We start from the raw sequence: 17,917 nt of genomic DNA, 5'->3' as shown, positions 1-17,917 counted from the left end.
AATGTGAAAGTTTATATGGTAACTGAAAAGCTCCCCGAACTATGTATTTATTTGCAATTAACTTAGCTAAACATACGGGGTTTTTTTTTCTGAAAACTAGTACACATTTTCGCAAGGTCAACCACAAAGTTTCACTTTGTTCGACTGAAGGTCAGTTTCTTCAAGCCTTACAATTAGGAAAGTAAATAACATTTGAGGCAGTTTACGCCTTTCTTACGAAAGCGATATCAGAAAAATAATCATATTTAATTCCACAGTGATTGGGAGTTTGTCTGAGAACACTATTTTGCTATCAGCCGATAAGGGATTGTACACGCGAACCTCTCGACAACGGCCACCTTGGGTACAGAGGAAAGTAACCGTTGTAGAAAGGTTGCCGTTATGGGAAGAAAGGAGCGTGATATGACACCTCACACGCGAAGTAGGAATCAAGCCTAGTGGCCTTATATAATAAAAAAAACAGAGTTTGTTAGGAACCGTTCGTCAGTCGTTAATTAAATTGCCGTTGTTGAGAGGTTATTTGTCAGGTAAGACGCGCTTTAACGGTTGCCGTGGCCGTGGTAGAGAGGTGCATAATTCGTCTGGATGACCTTGCGGGTAAGTTGCTTTAAGTGCGACCGATTATGCGTCTTAGTGCAAAGACAGGCACAAGATAAATTGTGCGTCGAGACGAGCTACCTGCTTACATGCGTCTTAAACTAGGAAGAGACTAATTCTGTATTCGCTTAAGTTGGCTCAAAACAGTTTCCAGCACTTAGATTTTGATGGGTCGTTATAACCACTCTTTATCACTTGATGCTACAATCATGGTATCAAAAAACTGCCCAATCATTGGTGAACACGTTGTTATTATTTTCGTGACGCAATATGTTACCATAGCAACAGTATGATCTTCTAAAAACACCCTTGATTACATACATATACAGCTCTAGGGGCTTATAATTCAAAAACGGCACGGTGAAACTTTTTTATACTATCAACATTTAATAAGCATGATGAGTAATTAAGGGTGTTTTTAGAAGGTCATACCGTTGCTATGGTAGCCTATTGAGGCACGAAAATGATAACAACGTGTTCACCAATGATTGGGCAGTTTTTTGATACCATGATTGTAGCATCTAGTGATAAAGAGTGGTTATAACGACCTATCAAAATCTAAGTGTTAGAACCTGTTTTGAGCTACCTTAAATGGATCAATCGTCTGTGTGTATAAAAGATGAACATCGGATGAATCTCTTGTTCGGACGGTTAATTAAATATTGGAATTTTATGGATCGGTAAAAGCGCACTGTAGTTATGTGAAAGGAATGCCATTTTCTATTGAAAGTATGTGACAGGGCTACCATTTCTGTCGAAATATAAATGGGTATGGGTTTTGACCTCGGGGCGGGGCTTCCCTATAGATAACTTTTTTAGTAGTCCCCCTCCGACATTTCGATGTCTAAAAAAGCTGGCTTATCAGAAACCCAATTTGAATTACACAAATTATACAAACCCTTCCTCAAAAGAAGTAGAAAAATATGTTTCCCTCTATCATTGTGATCGAAAACTGGACTATCACCTCTACCTCCTTCGTTTTATCTCTTCTTGCGATTGAGTTTACTGTGGTGCGTCTATCTTCATCTGCTAAGACTCTGCCGCGTCTGAAGAAACGAATGGTATCGTCATTTAAGAAAGGGATATTTAGAGGGCTGATTTCCCCAAAGAAAGGTTGTCTTCACCGAGATATTTTTCTCCAGGCCTCTTCTCTGGTCCATTAGAAAAAGACAGTTTCCTAGGAAACGTCAGATATGGTAAATGATTGAATAACGTGGTGGAGAGCCACAAGGTGGTCACGACATCTCGAAACAGCATCGTATATTTCTCGCAAAATGAGATACGTGCTGATTGGAATAGCTCTTGGTAAGTTTAGAAACTTCTCTTTTATCCAAAGCTATCGAGATTCTGGGACAGCTATCATCTTGGGTATCTACGTGGTTCGTTATTTGCGAAGTCGATTTAAGCTAGATGACTTTGCTCGGTCTATTCGCACGCGCACGTAAGCTCAGTAATTGCAAGTTGTGAGGTTTTCAACCTCTTTTCGCTGTTAATTGAATGGCAGTTCAGTTATTGTCGATGTGTAAGTTTTCTAAATACAGCATGAGTATTTGCTCTTAACTGAATTCGCTAAACACGCCATGTAATTCATATTATGATGCTTTTGAGCAGTATTGATTAAATATTCATCTTTGTGGAATCCGAGCGTCATATAATATTCATAGAAATATTGTTATGATTAAGTGAGGCCTAGTTCACACTTGCGACATAACGTAACGACAAAAACGACATAACGCTATATAAATAGTAGCTTGTGTCGCATTGTGAACATCGACATACAAGCATAAGGAAAAGATCAGGTTTTCTCCTTATCATGCTGTTATGTTGCTATTATGTTGTTATGTTCATGTCGTTACGTCGCCAGCGTGAACTACGCCGCCTTAGCGTAAATAAGAAAGTCCTTTAGTTGACCCACTTTTCACTCACGTATTTCCCATGTCGTCTTCTTCAGGATTGCTAAATCCATCAGCTATAGGTCAAGAAAGTAAACTTTGCAAACCCATTCATCACCAAGACGCACGAGATGACATTCTGGCCTTCTTTGGAGTGCGAGACGCTCTTGACATCACTTGGTTGCACGCAGTTAATTCACCGGAGAAATTGGAACAGGGCTTGTTAGGAGACATTATGATGCTAGAGGCAGATGTCTTGATGCGGAACAACATTGTGAATGGAACTCCTGTAATGGCACATCCCCCAGACGTGGACAGCAACTTAACATTACACGGCTTCTTGACACAAACAACGAATTCGACAAAAGGAATCAAGTTGGACTTCAAGACCATCGAGGTGGTGGAACCTTCCCTGAAGATGGTTCAGAACATCACGTTCGGGCAAGAGGTCAAAACCCCGATTTGGCTCAATGCAGACATCTTGCCCGGTCCCTGCTACGATAAGGTGTGCGTTCCGGTCGACCACGCTAGATTCTTGTCTCTCTGCAAAAGGTACTTCCCTAATGGAACTCTTTCAATTAGTTGGACAACTGGGAAAAATATGACAGCCCCAGAAAACTTCTACAACTGGTCTCAAGTGCTTCCTATGGGGCAACTTGTCTCTCAGATCGCTCAGCCTATCACCTTTCCTGTCCGTGCTAATCTTGTTCAAAGGTCTTGGGAACAGTTTCACTGGTTGCTCGACCTATCAGAGACATTCACCATAACCATCTGGTCTTCCACTACGGATAATCCAGATGTCCGAGACCTGGTTGCACTACGGTATAATGTTTCTGACAAGAGGAGAATCTACTATGACCTTCCACCGGATCAGGAGAAAGCGTTTAAAGACGCGCTGGCAGCAAGTTCTGACAGAAGCAAAGGTGATAGTGAAAGTTTCCCCTGGAAAGCCACCGCTAACAAGGATTGCAAAGATGTGCTAACTGGTCATAACAGTGTGATGTTTTCGGGAGATGGTGGTCAAGTTGTATCTGAAAAAGTCCTGTACAAGGTGTCAGCTCGTGAATTTTCACAAATTGTTGGCCAAGTTTCCTTCATCAAGACTGGTGGAGAAGACGGCGAAAGAAGTGTCAGCATCACATTGCATGTGAAAGACGCAACAGGCACGGCAATAGATTCAAATCCTCTTGTCACACTGGTGCTTCATAGCAGCGGCGACGTCCAGTTCTCTTTAACCAATGGGGATGTCAAGCAGGGATCCATTCAGAGCGAAACCGGTGTCTTCAAATTCGTGATCGTAGAGAGTTCGTCCGACGGCAGGCAGAGGTCTTTCAGTTGTGACATTACTGCGCAAGACAACGAGGAAGATAAAGTTTCCGTTTCCTTGACAACAGAGAGCGAGCCAGTAGGAGGGTACGCCCTAATCAGGGTAGGGGCACAGTCAGATGCGATTCTAGTGCAGGATGTTAGCACTGCGCTTGCAATGCCAGAGACTGCAGGAGGGAACCCTGGACGTGTTCAGTGCTGGTTTCAAATATTTGTAGTTATTTTGTCAGCGTTATTTTGCATGTTGTTGCAGATGTGAACTAACGTGTTTTGCGTAGTTAATCTGCGCTTTCTCTAAATATTCTGAGATCTTTTTGTTAGCTTTTAGGAGTTGACCAGGCGGGGTCTCAGCCACTTACTAGTGTGGTAGATGTTGCCACCGAGACCAACATTGAATTATTAAACATTGGACAACGGGACACAATGCAGCTAATAAGATGATAATGCCGCGTTTAGATACGAAAGAAACAGTCCAGGTTTCCAGCGAGGTACTAGCTTTTTTCATAATTATTCCTCTAAGGCTCGGAGCCAAGTTAACCAAAATGTTAAAGTATGAAAATAGGCCTATTGTACCAGAAGATATTCGTCAGAGTTTCTACTCTGAAATTTTACACATTCGGCAGTTCGAGGTTGTGTTGTTGTTGTTGTTGTTGTTGTTGTTGTTGTTTAAGCGTGTTTCAGGTGTGGGTTTAAGTAAGAGCAACGTTTGTAGGTTTCTTTGATTCGTGCAGATCCAACTTGAGAACTTGCTCTTCTCAAGCGCCTGCCAGCTGCGGAAATTCCTTCGTGACAGTGTTGCAAATTTGAAACTGAACCGAATACACTTTCAAATTGTCTTCACCTCGGAAAGTTTACAGAGAAGCCAAAAACTAATAAAATTTTAGTAATGTGACCGTTGAACCGAAATTTTCGGAAAGAGCTTATTATACAATTCCTTGCGTAGTGTTCAGGCCGTTGAACAGAAGTGAGGCTAGATTTGACTTTGTTATTATACAAACCTCGATACTCAGTATCGTGCTAACTAGTTTTTGATCTCATAACATACTAACTAAGGTGAACCAAAATCTGGCCCTCATGCCAAGGTTTTTACATTTTACAGAACTGTAAAATAGCCTATTCCGCGAAAAAAAATTAAATTGAGGGCGTCCAATGTTTGTGATCGGAAAAGAGGAAAGACAAACTGGTAACCTACGTTAGATAACGGCCTAAAACAGAAGTAAAGAACGTGCTATAAGTGTAGATGCGATGCGATTAAAGTATTCAGTGTTCGTCATTCGATGGAGCGGTATGTAATCTACCTTACATACATACCTTGACATTGTTAAGTGGCTGACAGTAGGATCGCTTAAATAATGTTATTATAAATCAGCCTTTACAAGGCATGGTTGTTGCATTTCTGGCTTCTGACTGTTTCAATAATCGGATGCTTTCAGTCTTGAGACAAAAGAATTAACGAGCACAAATGGTTAACTCTGATCAAGTCCAATTAAATATACTTCATCGGTGTCGGCGATGAACTCTGATTTCTTTTGCATAAAGAGTAGTTTATTGGTGCTAACCCCTCCCTTCTTCCACCCCACACTTTTTCTCTTTTTTAAATGTGAAGTGTTCTGTTTGTAACTTAATGGTTAAAAATAAGATTTCCTTACCTCTTTAAGCATTTCTGGAGTCCGTCTTTACTGCTAAATAATTCCTAATCAATTTCTTCGTGTTCAAGGCAAGCTGATCGATGCCTTACTCCACTCCAGATTTGAGATTTGAGAAGGGCAATAAAATTCAATTCTTTCTGCCACTTTCTTTGACAATATCATACTTGCATTTTAACAGAAATACAACATTTCAGAGGAAATTATGCTTCGTACAGGTACAACGAAAGTACAGAATACAGAAGCCGCGTGGAGTCCGGAGCTTGGGCAGTGCCTCAAACATTTCCAGCCGTGAGAGGTCTGGGTCAAACGATGCTTTGCATTCAACCAAAATCTCAAATGGTAAACTCAACAAGGAGCTATTTCTCAGAAAGAATAGTGTTTCGTTTCCGGAAAGATATTCATTCAAAGTCTGAGAAAGGCTGGGGTTTTGATATCTTGTGCATGAGAATTCCCGGGGTGAGGGGTATATGTGCTTTTAATGCGCCGCCTTGCACCGCACTGATCTGCCCATTTGCTAGAGCCTGAGCTTTTTCGTCCAGGTGAGGTTTAGTACAGAACCTATTGTAAAACAGAAAGGGCTAATTTTTATTACAGTCAACGCGCTTCGAAATGTATTTACTTGTGATACTTCACTCTGACTCTACCCTAAGGGAGGAGGGATGCTCCCTTATATCTACTATATAGGTATGGCCAGCGTCAGAGGGACATGTTTTTTTAAGACATTTTAGTCAGTAGAGTATCGATCTTGGTCATTTTGGTCTCAAACTTGGTATGGTTTTTGCAAGCAAGCTAGTCTTGAATTAGGTATGTTTTTTAGGAGAAGCTACTTTTTTCATCATTATCGGTAAGACCAGCAACTAAAGCCATTCACAATACCTTTAACATCATTCTGAACTAGAGAACTACGGCAGGTCTGAAACAGGGTATTAATTTAAGGCTCAGGCCATAAATAGGTTAGAAAAATCACAGACTTTGGTCTTAAATAGGGTAAGTGCTTTGGGAAGCGGGCCGCACAGCCCCACCAAATTTTCAGAAATTCAAAGTATTGTGTGTGAGGCTAAATAAAGCTAAGAGGCAAAAGCATTTGACGCATAATATTTCCATTTCTGTGCCAGGCAGTCTTGGTTCGAATGGATGCGGCACCTTACGTTTCGTTGTTAGTGACGCAGTATATTTAACAAATGGTAAACGCCATAGCGTGTACTATTGAGTTATGGATGCACGCGGGAGGTTGCTAAGCACGAAAGAAGCGTAAGAGTCGCACGAGGCGATAGTCGAGTGCGACTCTAGCTTCTTGAGTGCTTAGCAAACCACCCAAGTGCATCCATAACTCAATAGTGCACGCTATGGCGTTTACCATTTGTTTTATAACATAACATTGAGACATTGGAACAACAGAAGTCCTTTTATTGAGCTACATCACAAAAAAATGTTCGTGTAGTCTTACATGACAAGAGAAAACAAGCGCGCGAAAATTCATTCATGACAACCGACTGCATACCAGTAACTCGATAAAGTTTCATCTTCACACAACTGTGAAGACAGTTTCGCATTTCTGGCAAAAGAACGTCGGCCATTACTTTGGAAACAATGTCTGTCAAAAGATTTGCTTTGTAAACATTAGCATACACGTCAGCAGCGTACACCCATGGGAAAATAGTAGACGCTAAATTAACCAATCAGAGCGCGCGCTTTGCTTTAGTTATGTTATAATTTCTTTTCAAAAAGGACGCCTCATGTGTGACGACAGTTGTGCAATTATTCCTCCACTTTGGCTTGAATACTGAGTTATGAAGCTAAAATACAAATGCTATCGGTTTTTTCATGGAGACCAGCTCTTGAAATGCCGCGGTTTGTCGAAATACAAATTTTCTTATTTTTAAAAGCGCGCTCTTTGAAGTAAAGCTACTGGAATTGTGGCGGAAATTCGAGAAATTCAACTAAATCTGGAAAATGTAGACACCTACGATATCAAGAAAACCTCATAAAAAAGCCATATTATACCAACGTTAATTAAACTACAATATGATGAATTAGTTACGTTCCACAATATATCGTATCTGTTGTATCGTCCAAACGCACCAAGTGCGTGTTCTTTTCTCGTAAACAGCCACAGAAAAGGGGCGGGATTGTTATTCCTGACAAGTGTTCTGTTTGACCAAAATTATGTCGCCGTAGTTGTCATCTTAATCACATTTAAATCAAGCACGTAAACAGATATCTTCGTTTCTCTAGAACACATCGTTTCAGTAAGACTTAGGAACATTTAAGTCGCCAATTATTGCTACCTGCATGACATTTTAATTTCGTTTTCTTTCCGTGACACGACATAAAATTTAGTTTCGAGAAGTTATTTTTGCTGAACATGTTTACCTTGTGAATTGCAAGCGTTCACCCTGATAACATTCATACTCACTATGTCAATAAATCACTCTGAAACGAAAAACAGTACCATTTCTTTGTTGAACTAAACAAAACAAAAGGGACAAATGGTATGGAAATTTTCCGGGAAAAGTTCCAGAAAACCCGGAAATTGATGAATTTCCGTAAAGCGAATCATTCAACCGAAAATTCCGAAATTTCCAGAGTGCAGATGGAACTGAAATTTCCAGGAAACCTTTTTTCGAAAATTTGGGTATACCTCAGGAGGTTGCCCTCTTTTAAGTGCAAACAAGACAAGTGCGATTTCATCCTGGTCACTGTGCCTAGTTGAGATTTTCACTCCATTACGAAAACTTGCCCCAATATCATGAAAACAATGAAACATCCCTTGCGGGGTAGTGCATGCATAGTTTTTACCATTTAATAGACTAAGGAGGCTCTTTTATCGCTGCCTCTATGTTTACAAGTGCGGTAATGGAATAACTTCCCACAGTATCCTGAGAACTGCTAAGAAACAACAGTGTACATAATTACAGTACACGCAACAAAGACGATCTTAAACTTCCATCTGTAAAACGAAATTGGGGATAGGAAAGAACTTGTTACCATGTCTTCAAAGATTGGAAAAATTTAGATAGTGATTTAAGAAACTCGTGTACCATATCTGATTTTAAATGTAAATTTCTGGAATCATTCTCAGTTATGTAATTTCTTTTTCTTTCTGCATTATTTTAGTTCTAGAACATATTTTATTCCTTTATTTATGTGATTACTGATATATTTAGAACATGACCTCTCTGTATATCACAGGTAGGTGAGTGAGCTTCCTGTAACAAATATTATTATTATTATTATTATTATTTAACATTTAATATTTAATATTTATTATTATTATTATTATTATTTCAAAACTAACAAGAACTTTATTAAAATCTCCTCAGAACACCTATTTACAAATCTTCACAAATTCCACTATCATAGACTAAAATTTTGATGAAAATAAAATATCATGAGATCCTAAAATACTAATTAACAAACTCATGCTATCATCGACTTTCTAAAATTGGTGGACACATGCCCGGTTGGCGTTTAAACAACAGAATTTCATTATTATCATAATATGATAACAATAATAATAAGAGAAAAAACACTATTCATGTACTAAAGATTTATATGATAACAAAGTATGAAACTGTAAAATGTGCTATTTAGGCTGGGTCGCATCGTTGAGCCACGTGTATTTTTAGGTTATTAATCACACTTGTACGGACAAAAGTCTTTTATAGAAACTGATCTGATAGAGTTTGCATGTGTTAAGATCTACCAAATTTGTCAAATACTTTATACATTAAATTATAGATGGAGAAGGTGAAGTTTTTTCTGCATTCTGGCAAGATTCAAAAATGGCGGATGATTTCACTCTGTTCACTCTACGAAACTCGAGATCTGGGCAGAAAAAGCCGTACAGATCTGAGATCGCAGTAAGAAGATTCCGTTTAAGGCTAGTCCTACCCACAAAAGAAGCGAGTTCTGACTTGGTTCTATAGAAGTGTAAATTCTGTGCGTGAAACTTATATTTCCTTCTCTCTCACTCCGTTCGTAAAAAAGGAAAATCATTTTCCTTCTCCAGAACGCTGAAGCATAACACAAATACACAAGACTGTAAGGCAGGCAGAGTGAGAGCACCTGCCCGACGATGCTTTAATTCATTTCACACTAAGCTAGGCAAATAAGTACAAACAATGTGAGGAGGGGAAAACTGGCTACATCTTTACGACTGAAAAAGCCTAAGTAGGAAAATATTTAGTTAGTTGTAACCTACTTTCCAGAGAATCTTTAACATACATATTCTTAGCTTTCTCTGATTTCCATCGCCCGTGAAGCATTAATAACCTACCAGAAGCACCTGATTTCATAAGATTGTCTGCTATAAAGGTAGCACCGCCTGATCTAAGGCATGAGTACTATAGGGGATGGAGTTAATCCCTATAGCTGAAAGCGATTCTTTAATTAGCTCTCTACACCTAGTATAACTTAGTCTCCTAGGGCCTAGAGTATACAAATTGCCCTTCTTGACAAATTTAAGGGTTCTAAAAATGTGAGCAGATGAACTTAGATCAATACTTGCTGCTGAAAAATAACGGGCTAATAATGAATGAGGACATGCAAGACCACCACTTTTAGAAATAAACACAATATTGCCTTGCTTATATTGATCAGTTTTGCTATGCTTAACATTAATCTCTAGATGATCATCAAAAACTACAATATCCGAAGCCTGTATATCCAAAAGCTCATTAACCCTGAAGAGGCCATAAAAGCCTAAAACAAAAATTAATGCTGTACGTAAACCACTAAGATTACAGCCTTCATAAGCAAACTTAATACAAATTCGACGTATCATATCAGGAGTAATAGGCTCCTTTTTTCTGACTGGTCTGCTAAATATACGTTTACTAGCCTCCAGAATGTTGCGAGATAGTGCAGAATCAACTGGATTACCTTGTATCCCGTATGGAATGAGATCATGGACCCATTTTAACGCACAAAACGCCGACAAAACAACAGCATATGATTTTTTGGTTTCGTGATGATTAGACAGGTATTCAGATATAAGTAAACTATCATAAGGCAAAACCAATCTTAGGCCTCTGGACTTCATATAAAGACAGAAAAGCCTGCATTGAGCGACATACTTTTTAACAGAAGAATTAGCCTTAGACGATAAAACTTGCTTCAGCATTAAACGCCTTTTGGCAACACAGGTCCGTCCCCAAGAAGTGGCTTCAGTCAAATCCTTAATGATATCTTCGAAACATCCGACCGCATCATCATGTTCAAATAGTTGACTGTCGCTCGTCTGGTCTGTGGGATTGCTCTCCGGATGTACTGCCTGAGCCAAGTCTGGTTGTGTTTCTGTAATTCCCGAATCCAGGACCGTCGCTGAGCCTCCCGCAACTTGAACTCCAATGACCTCTCTTTCCGCATCTGAAGCAGATGTCTGCTGGAGAAGGCATTCTACGGCCTGAAAAACGAAAAAACAAAGAACGCACAGCAGAAAGCCTTCACTAAAGAAAAAATAAAAACGTGGAAAAAATAAACAAAACAAACAAGAAAACTACAAGGAGCGTCGAGTAGTGTCGCACTTGATGAATATATCAACCTATTCACTCCTTATATATATTCCAACTGGAGTCTCGAGAGACTCCACGTGCTAACACAAGATTTGTTAGCATAAATCACATGCGTGCTCACGCTGAACTTCCGAAGGAAAATACATTTTCCTTCTTCAGAACGCTGAAGCATAACACAAATACACAAGACTGTAAGGCAGGCAGAGTGAGAGCACCTGCCTGCCACGTTGAAAAAACAAAGAAAGGGCAAGGAGCATACCTCGAAAAAGAGACCGGTCGTCAGCAGCACGAGAAGTATGAGCGCTGAGGGGAGTCTTATTCTTCTCGGATTTCTTAAAAGCATTTTGCTTCTTCTTCTTCAAAGCCCTCTCCTGCGCCTTCCTGATCCTCTTCTCGTCGTCCGAATCACTAGCTAACTCCTCCGCCTCGTATTCCTTCACCGCAAGCCAACCTGCTTCGCTCTTGTCTGCCAGTTTTATGATCTTCTGACGATGTCGCAAACTTTTTCTTAAGTCCTCAACCTTTTCAGCAGCTTTGTCGACGTCGCGCAAGCCAAGAAAATTAGCGGCTTCGTCTACCGTCGCCTGAAGTTCGGAGTTAAACAGGAACTGGTCTTTGTTGCCTTGGAACTTAAGCTTGCCGGCCTCAGACGCTCTTTGCAATTTTCCAGTTTCACTTGACGATTGCGAGCTTAATCCCGACGAGAGATTTTCAATCTTGTGGTCAAGGTACGTGTTAAAACGTTCGAAAACGTCCTCTGTAGCAGACTCTTTAGGGTTCTTCGAAATTTCGGGACTCGAGGGCATCTCAAACACGATGAAACAAACAAGAAAACTACAAGCACCGTCGAGTAGTGTCGCACTTGATGAATATATCGACCTATTCACTCCTTATATATATTCCAACTGGAGTCTCGAGAGACTCCACGTGCTAACACAAGATGTGTTAGCATAAATCACATGCGTGCTCACGCTGAACTTCCGAAGGAAAATACATATTCAGATCGTTAACACGAGCGCCACAAAACGAGCTTGAGTACCCAGACCTCCTCGGCCAAAGCTACTACATTAGCCGCTGTTCCGAAAATGAACCCTGTTCCGAGAATGAAAATTTTAGGAAATTACTGAGCAAATTGAGATAGGCTTTCACTTCGTGCAAATCATGCTAACCAGAAAAAAATATATTTGTTTCATTACGGCGTAGAAACAAAGTCCGTTGATTGATCGATTTAATAAACCTTTGATCAACTTAATAAACCTTCCACGGCTTTTCCCTGTAGAGTATATGAAACGCCTTTTAAACCATTTTATTAAAGGTTTGCGTAGTTAAGGAGCCATTGCGTCTAAAATAAATATATTTGCTGGATTACGCTCGTAGAAGTGTTGTTGCACTCTCATAGCAACAATATAATTGATTCTTTATGACTGCGACCATTTATTCCTTTGTAAATTGTACAAAAAACCTTTCGGCGAACTAACTTTTGGTCGATCGGGGCGAATCGACTTTTTCGGGGACGACACGACTTTGAGTTGGGGCGAAATAGTTCGGTTCGGTTCGGTTCCGATACGGCGGCCAGTGTAAAATGGGGTTAACGGGCTTACACGACTAATACGGTTCGTGACATTTGTACATTTACCGTTCTCTTCTCGGTCTCTCGACCTTTCTTTGTTTCAAACGTGTTTATGAAGGGTACTTTATGTCGTGTTATTAGGGCCCGGCTGTTTGATTAGAACTGTTCGCAAGAAAAGTATGTTGCTTCTATTCACGGATGTCATATTTATCATTTATCTTCGCCCGATTTTCCTTCGGAGACTACCGTAGCTTTACTTCGAGAAAGAACACCTTGATTTGCAGGTCGATAGCTGTCGACCTCCTGAGTAGGTTTTAGCACGCTTCGCGGAAGGAGTATCTCCAGTCGGCGATCTACATGCGATGCGCCCCAATTAACTGAATACCTGACCAGGTAGAGTTTGGTACGCCCAGATTTGTGCTTAATTGATGATACCTGGCTTCGGAATTTTAACGAGGAGTATTCACATAGTCCCTGGGATAACGTATGCTTTCTTTTTGATAGCCGAGTATATGTCAATTTACAGAGATTTTATGGTGCCTCGAGTATGTCAATTTACAGCGATTTAATGGTGCCCCGAGTATGTCAATTTACAGTGATTTTATGGTGCCCCGAGTATGTCAATTTACACAGAGTTTATGGTGCCCCGAGTATGTCAATTTACAGAGATTTTATGGTGCCCCGTGTATGTCAAGTTACAGAGATTTTACATGATAGGGCTAAACGCGTAAAATCTTTGTAAACGGTAAATTCACAAACATTCTTAGAAGATTTTGTTAAGTCGGTAAATTATGAGTTCTTTCCTCTTATTCTAGCCGGTACCATTTACAAACATTTTACAAATATTTTTAAATTAACAAAACTAAAAACTAAACAAAATCTTTGCAAAATAAATTTACACGCATTTTGTTTTTAAGCGGGATAAGTGACCAAGTCTGTAAATTCAGGATCTACAGCCATTTCATAAAGTCTGTAAATGGTCAAATTTTCCAGTCAGTGATTCGAGTTAGGCATGAATTAAATTTATTTATGGACACTGAACGCTAAAAATCTCTCTTTCTCAACCCTTTATGATTTTCCTTTCTCGTTATGTTAGTATGTATTTTTTTGTCTAAAAGCAGCTTGGTTGATTTTTTTTCTCGTCACAATTACCCAACCCCACTCCCCTTAGTAGATCATTTTGCATAGCTTGAACAACCTGCCATCCAACCATCCAGTCTGCCTGAGGAGCACCTCGCGTCGGACAGCAGCATTTCCTCTCAAAAATAGGTAATATAATTTTTCACGTTGTTATTGTAAGATAGTTTTGTGCTGGTATGTAAATTCGTTGGTATGCAGGTTACGTAATTATGCTAAGAAGTTAAGAAGCTGTCTCTGTAAAAACCGACCACTGATTTTACTTCGAAAATTCGATTTTTCTCATAAGCTGGGATTTTGAAGCCCTTACCTAGTCAATTACTAAAATGAGTTTAATCTGATTAAAAATTCTAATTGAAGTTTTCTAGGATTAATTGAAGTTCGGTCCGCTCGACACAAGTTACGTGTTTGCCCAAAGTGAAAAAATAGCACGTATTGCCGGCGCTGCAAAAAAAAAAATAGTATTCGCTCAAAAGTCCCAATTCTTTTTTCAACCATAGAAATATCATAGCAGTTTGTTTAGCCATGCTGCAGTTATAATTCAACGTTGTTCCTTCAACGGTTAAAAGAAGATTTTCTACCCGTTAAATCGAGTTTTGAAGCAAACGCGAAAATAGCTCTACTTTGAAGGCATGTTTTAAAAATGTGGCACCTGCTTGAAACCGCTGAAGTACATGAATAGAAAGTATAAATGTCCCTTAATTTAAAACAATAATAAAATTTGTCTGCCCACTAGGTTTTCAAAACTAAGGACCGCTTAAAGTTCAGGAAATTTGGAAAATATTCCAGCGAGTAACCAACACACTCGCCTTCTTAAAGTGCTCCGATAAATTCACGTAAATCTCTAACCTGGCTTCAAGGTTAGAGTTTTGGTCCTTTGCAGCGATCCTTGAAACCTAAGTAGCATTAAAACTGCCACCTTTTCCTTCCAGCTGTAGGTTTGTATATAAAGTACATTTATACGTTCCTCATCTGTGTCGAGCGTGACGATCACATACTTCGATGTTCTTTGTATTACTGACCATTGTTTTCCTCGAAGCCGGTTTAATCATGTAGAGTCCTCTTGAAAGGTTTGCACTCTTTTGGACAACTCTCGGCACACATACATGTATGAACAGTAAACGGTGATCCGGGGAGCCAAGGAAGGACTGACAAATGCCACGGCCATTTTGTCTTTACAACAGGTGTTTTAGTTCCCAATGTTCCGGTGAGGATCACATTCCTGTTATACTCACGGGAAGATTGGGAACTAAAAACACCTGTTGTAAACATAAAATGGCCGTGGCATTTATCAATCCTTCCCTGGCTGCCCGGATCACGTTTACTGTTCATACATGTATGTGTGCCTGGAGTTGTCCAAAAGAGTGCTTCTACAAACGGTCGCAGCCTTTTGTAACATGACTTTAGAATTTACAGTGGAACATGGCTGCAGTCGACTACGCGGTCACATCAACACAGTTAACTACTTTTATAAAGGCTAGTTGTGCCGGACTTGTCTTTGTGTGACGTCAGAGTTAACAGCAGTCAATTACATCGTCAGCGTTAACGGTTCTTCGGGTTACTATTTGGTGACATGACGTCAGACATAACGGCAGAAAGTGGCTACAGTTGACCGCTTTGCTATCACAACAATACCACTAAGTTATACATTTCTGACTAGCTTTGTAGTTGACAGTCCAAGTTATCTGGTCAAATCTGGCTTACGCATCATGAAGATATTTCTTTGCTTTTTAGTGTTTCTTTTTTTCCCTACAATCTTTCAATCTTTCTTAATCAAAACAGATCACTATCTTGAAAACTGTGTTTACAGAAAAAAATACGAACAATCGGCTCCTCAACCGCCATCTACTACAAAAGGCCTTTTGATGGCAAGTGCGAACGGTCACCGTGTTTAAGAACTATATTAGATCGTGCGACGCGTTTTATCTGTAGACCAAATTCTAAGGGATGTTTTTGAAACTAAAATATCCCGAGAAACTCATCGCCTCGAACATCAACGGTCTCCAGTAACCTCCACACTTGACTCGTATGCCATAGGGCAGTCCTTTACAGATCAGTATATATGCCTTACAAGGATCAGAAATCTGCCGACATGGTTCACAGACAACTTCACGACCTTAGAAGAAAACAAAACAATCATGATTTGCAGCCTTAAATTTAGAAGCAGAAAGATTAGGGAAAAAAATGAGGAATTTAAGTGTGAACTGTGAGATGCAAAATATATCGGCTACACGTGGCGCTACCTCCATCAACGTGTACAGGATCAGAAGGAAAAAAAAAGACATTCAAGGACGGACATAATGTAAAACCGCTGGTGAACCTTTGTGAGATTTTCAATATCCCTAAGGGATGCCGGGGCAAGCTTAAGTGTTGAAATTTTGCGATGCTCAAAATTAGACAGAAATGTCCGGAACTGGACACTCATAAGACTCTATTCGCGCGAAACGTTTCGTATCAGTTAAGGACTTGCTTTTACCCTCTTTGAATGAATGAATTTTGTCAGAATTCCATTTCTGAATATATAGCATTATAGGTCACTTATTTTAATTTCTTTTCAATTCCACAATCATGACATGACGTCGTCGAGACGTCATGTAACGTGCTTATCGTTAATTTTCTTTTTCTTCTCTTTTAGTAATTAATATAATCTACATGTTTTTCATTATAAAGGACATTTTAAATTAAGAAAGAGAGAAAGTTATGGACAGAGAAACAGTTAAATTTTCCGAAATGTTGATTACCCCAGTGGTCTCCTGATAATTTCTAAATGTCAGTTTTGCAGGTATCTAGGCTTGAAGTCAGCCTTCAGAAACCTCTGCAGGTGTCTCGAACAGACATATTACTTCATATCAGGTTGCATGCAGATATTGGTACCTTCAATTCCCAGTTGGCAGTTTAATGTCTTTCCGGGAAACGTTTGGAATATTAAGTTTTTCTTTCATTCTACCTTTAGGCAGGCAGTGTCTGGGCTTTAACACTTTAATCCTGCATTGCTCACAACGTGAATAGATAAACAAATAAATGACAACAATAGAAATAAAGATATGTAAGGTAAGTGAACTTGGTATCAGGGCTGACAACGAAATGGCTTAAGATGTATAAATGAAGGCAAGCCCCGAGGATCAAGCACGTCATACAGGTAACTTATAATATCAGCCGTAGAGGATTGTGTCTTTTATATTTATCTATCAGTAATTTTTTTTTATTATTATTTTCTTTTAAAAATTGAAAACCATAGAAAAAATTAAAATGCCATCTCTGAGGTTTAATTACCAGCTATATGATAAAATACACCGTTGCTATGGCACCATCAGACAGGTGGTTTATTGAGCAGTGTGACAAAGTACGGTGCCTCTTTTCCGTCGAAATAACCCTTTTTAGCATCAGTTGAAAGTTGAAAGTTTTATCCTTAGAAGACCCAAACGTGTTGAAATCACCACCGAAATAGGAATTTTGCTCTAAAATCAGCAATTAAAGAACAAAGGCAAAGGCAAAGACAAGAACGCAGTTAAATATCAGGCTAAGACAGATGCCAGTGGTTTCATTTTCTGGCAGGTGGAAAGGAATACTGTTAATGTCTTTGACTGAGAGCTTTAAGATTTGACGCGATTAAAAAAGGTAAGCAAGTACTATTTTCTTCTCTTAAATTTCAATTTTTTTTTAGAAAAATCTTAAGTTTGGACGGCGACCGACAATCTTTGCTTCATGTTGAGAAACATTATTGCTGACGGTTGTTCTATAAACTTATTATCATCATGTTTGAAAATTTTGGAATAGATGATTATTGCAAAGCAAGCTTCCGTAACTGTCGACTGTCGTTTCATCGTGTAAAGCATGAGACTTATTATTTTAAAGTACAAATTTATTTTGTCCGAGTCTGGCGTAATGAGTACCACGCTATTTAATCAAACGTCATATAGTCCCGTTGTGTACCCGTGCAAGAAACTGTTGGGAGGGAAGCATCTAAGTACATCTTTCCAACGTCCTAGAGTGTCAAATAAAATGTCGAAGCATTTTAACATAAAATTTAATGAAAAATAAAAGCTTTTAAAATAAGAGCCGTATTTCCAGATCAACTTTCTAATCATAATATTTAATTAAATTGTTCTCGTTAAATTGTCAGCATTGATAGAAAGACGTCATAACTCCCAGTCGCCGATAATCTTCGCGCAAAGCATTTTTTCTCTTTTTTTATAGAGAGATTTTATAATGATGAGCGCTTCAAAGGAG

The 17,917-nt window shown here is 39.3% G+C and overlaps 2 protein-coding genes and 1 pseudogene across 2 annotated transcripts in view; 2 read left to right on the top strand and 1 right to left on the bottom strand.

Moving 5' to 3' along the window:
- Positions 1-678: 678 nt before the first annotated feature.
- Positions 679-5,999, top strand: LOC145467356 (protein FAM151A-like). Its single transcript, XM_081450906.1, has 2 exons — positions 679-1,902; positions 2,549-5,999. Exons 1-2 carry the CDS (start codon positions 1,872-1,874, stop codon positions 4,072-4,074), a joined length of 1,557 nt encoding a protein of 518 aa, XP_081307032.1. The 5' UTR covers positions 679-1,871; the 3' UTR covers positions 4,075-5,999.
- A 3,418-nt stretch (positions 6,000-9,417) lies between these two features.
- On the bottom strand, positions 9,418-12,237 carry LOC145467492 (uncharacterized; annotated as a pseudogene).
- Positions 12,238-16,789: 4,552 nt separating this feature from the next.
- Positions 16,790-17,917, top strand: part of LOC145468651 (neogenin-like) — a 28,809-nt gene continuing 27,681 nt past the window's right edge. The window contains exon 1 of the mRNA XM_081452366.1: positions 16,790-16,826. Coding sequence (XP_081308492.1) covers positions 16,790-16,826 — 37 coding nt within the window. The remainder of the gene's footprint in view (positions 16,827-17,917) is intronic.

Source organism: Orbicella franksi, chromosome 14 (assembly GCF_964199315.1).
Source record: "Orbicella franksi chromosome 14, jaOrbFran1.1, whole genome shotgun sequence".
NCBI lineage: Eukaryota > Metazoa > Cnidaria > Anthozoa > Scleractinia > Merulinidae > Orbicella > Orbicella franksi.
The sequence above is the reverse complement of the archived record's forward strand: the minus strand, read 5'-3'. Positions and strand labels throughout refer to the sequence as shown.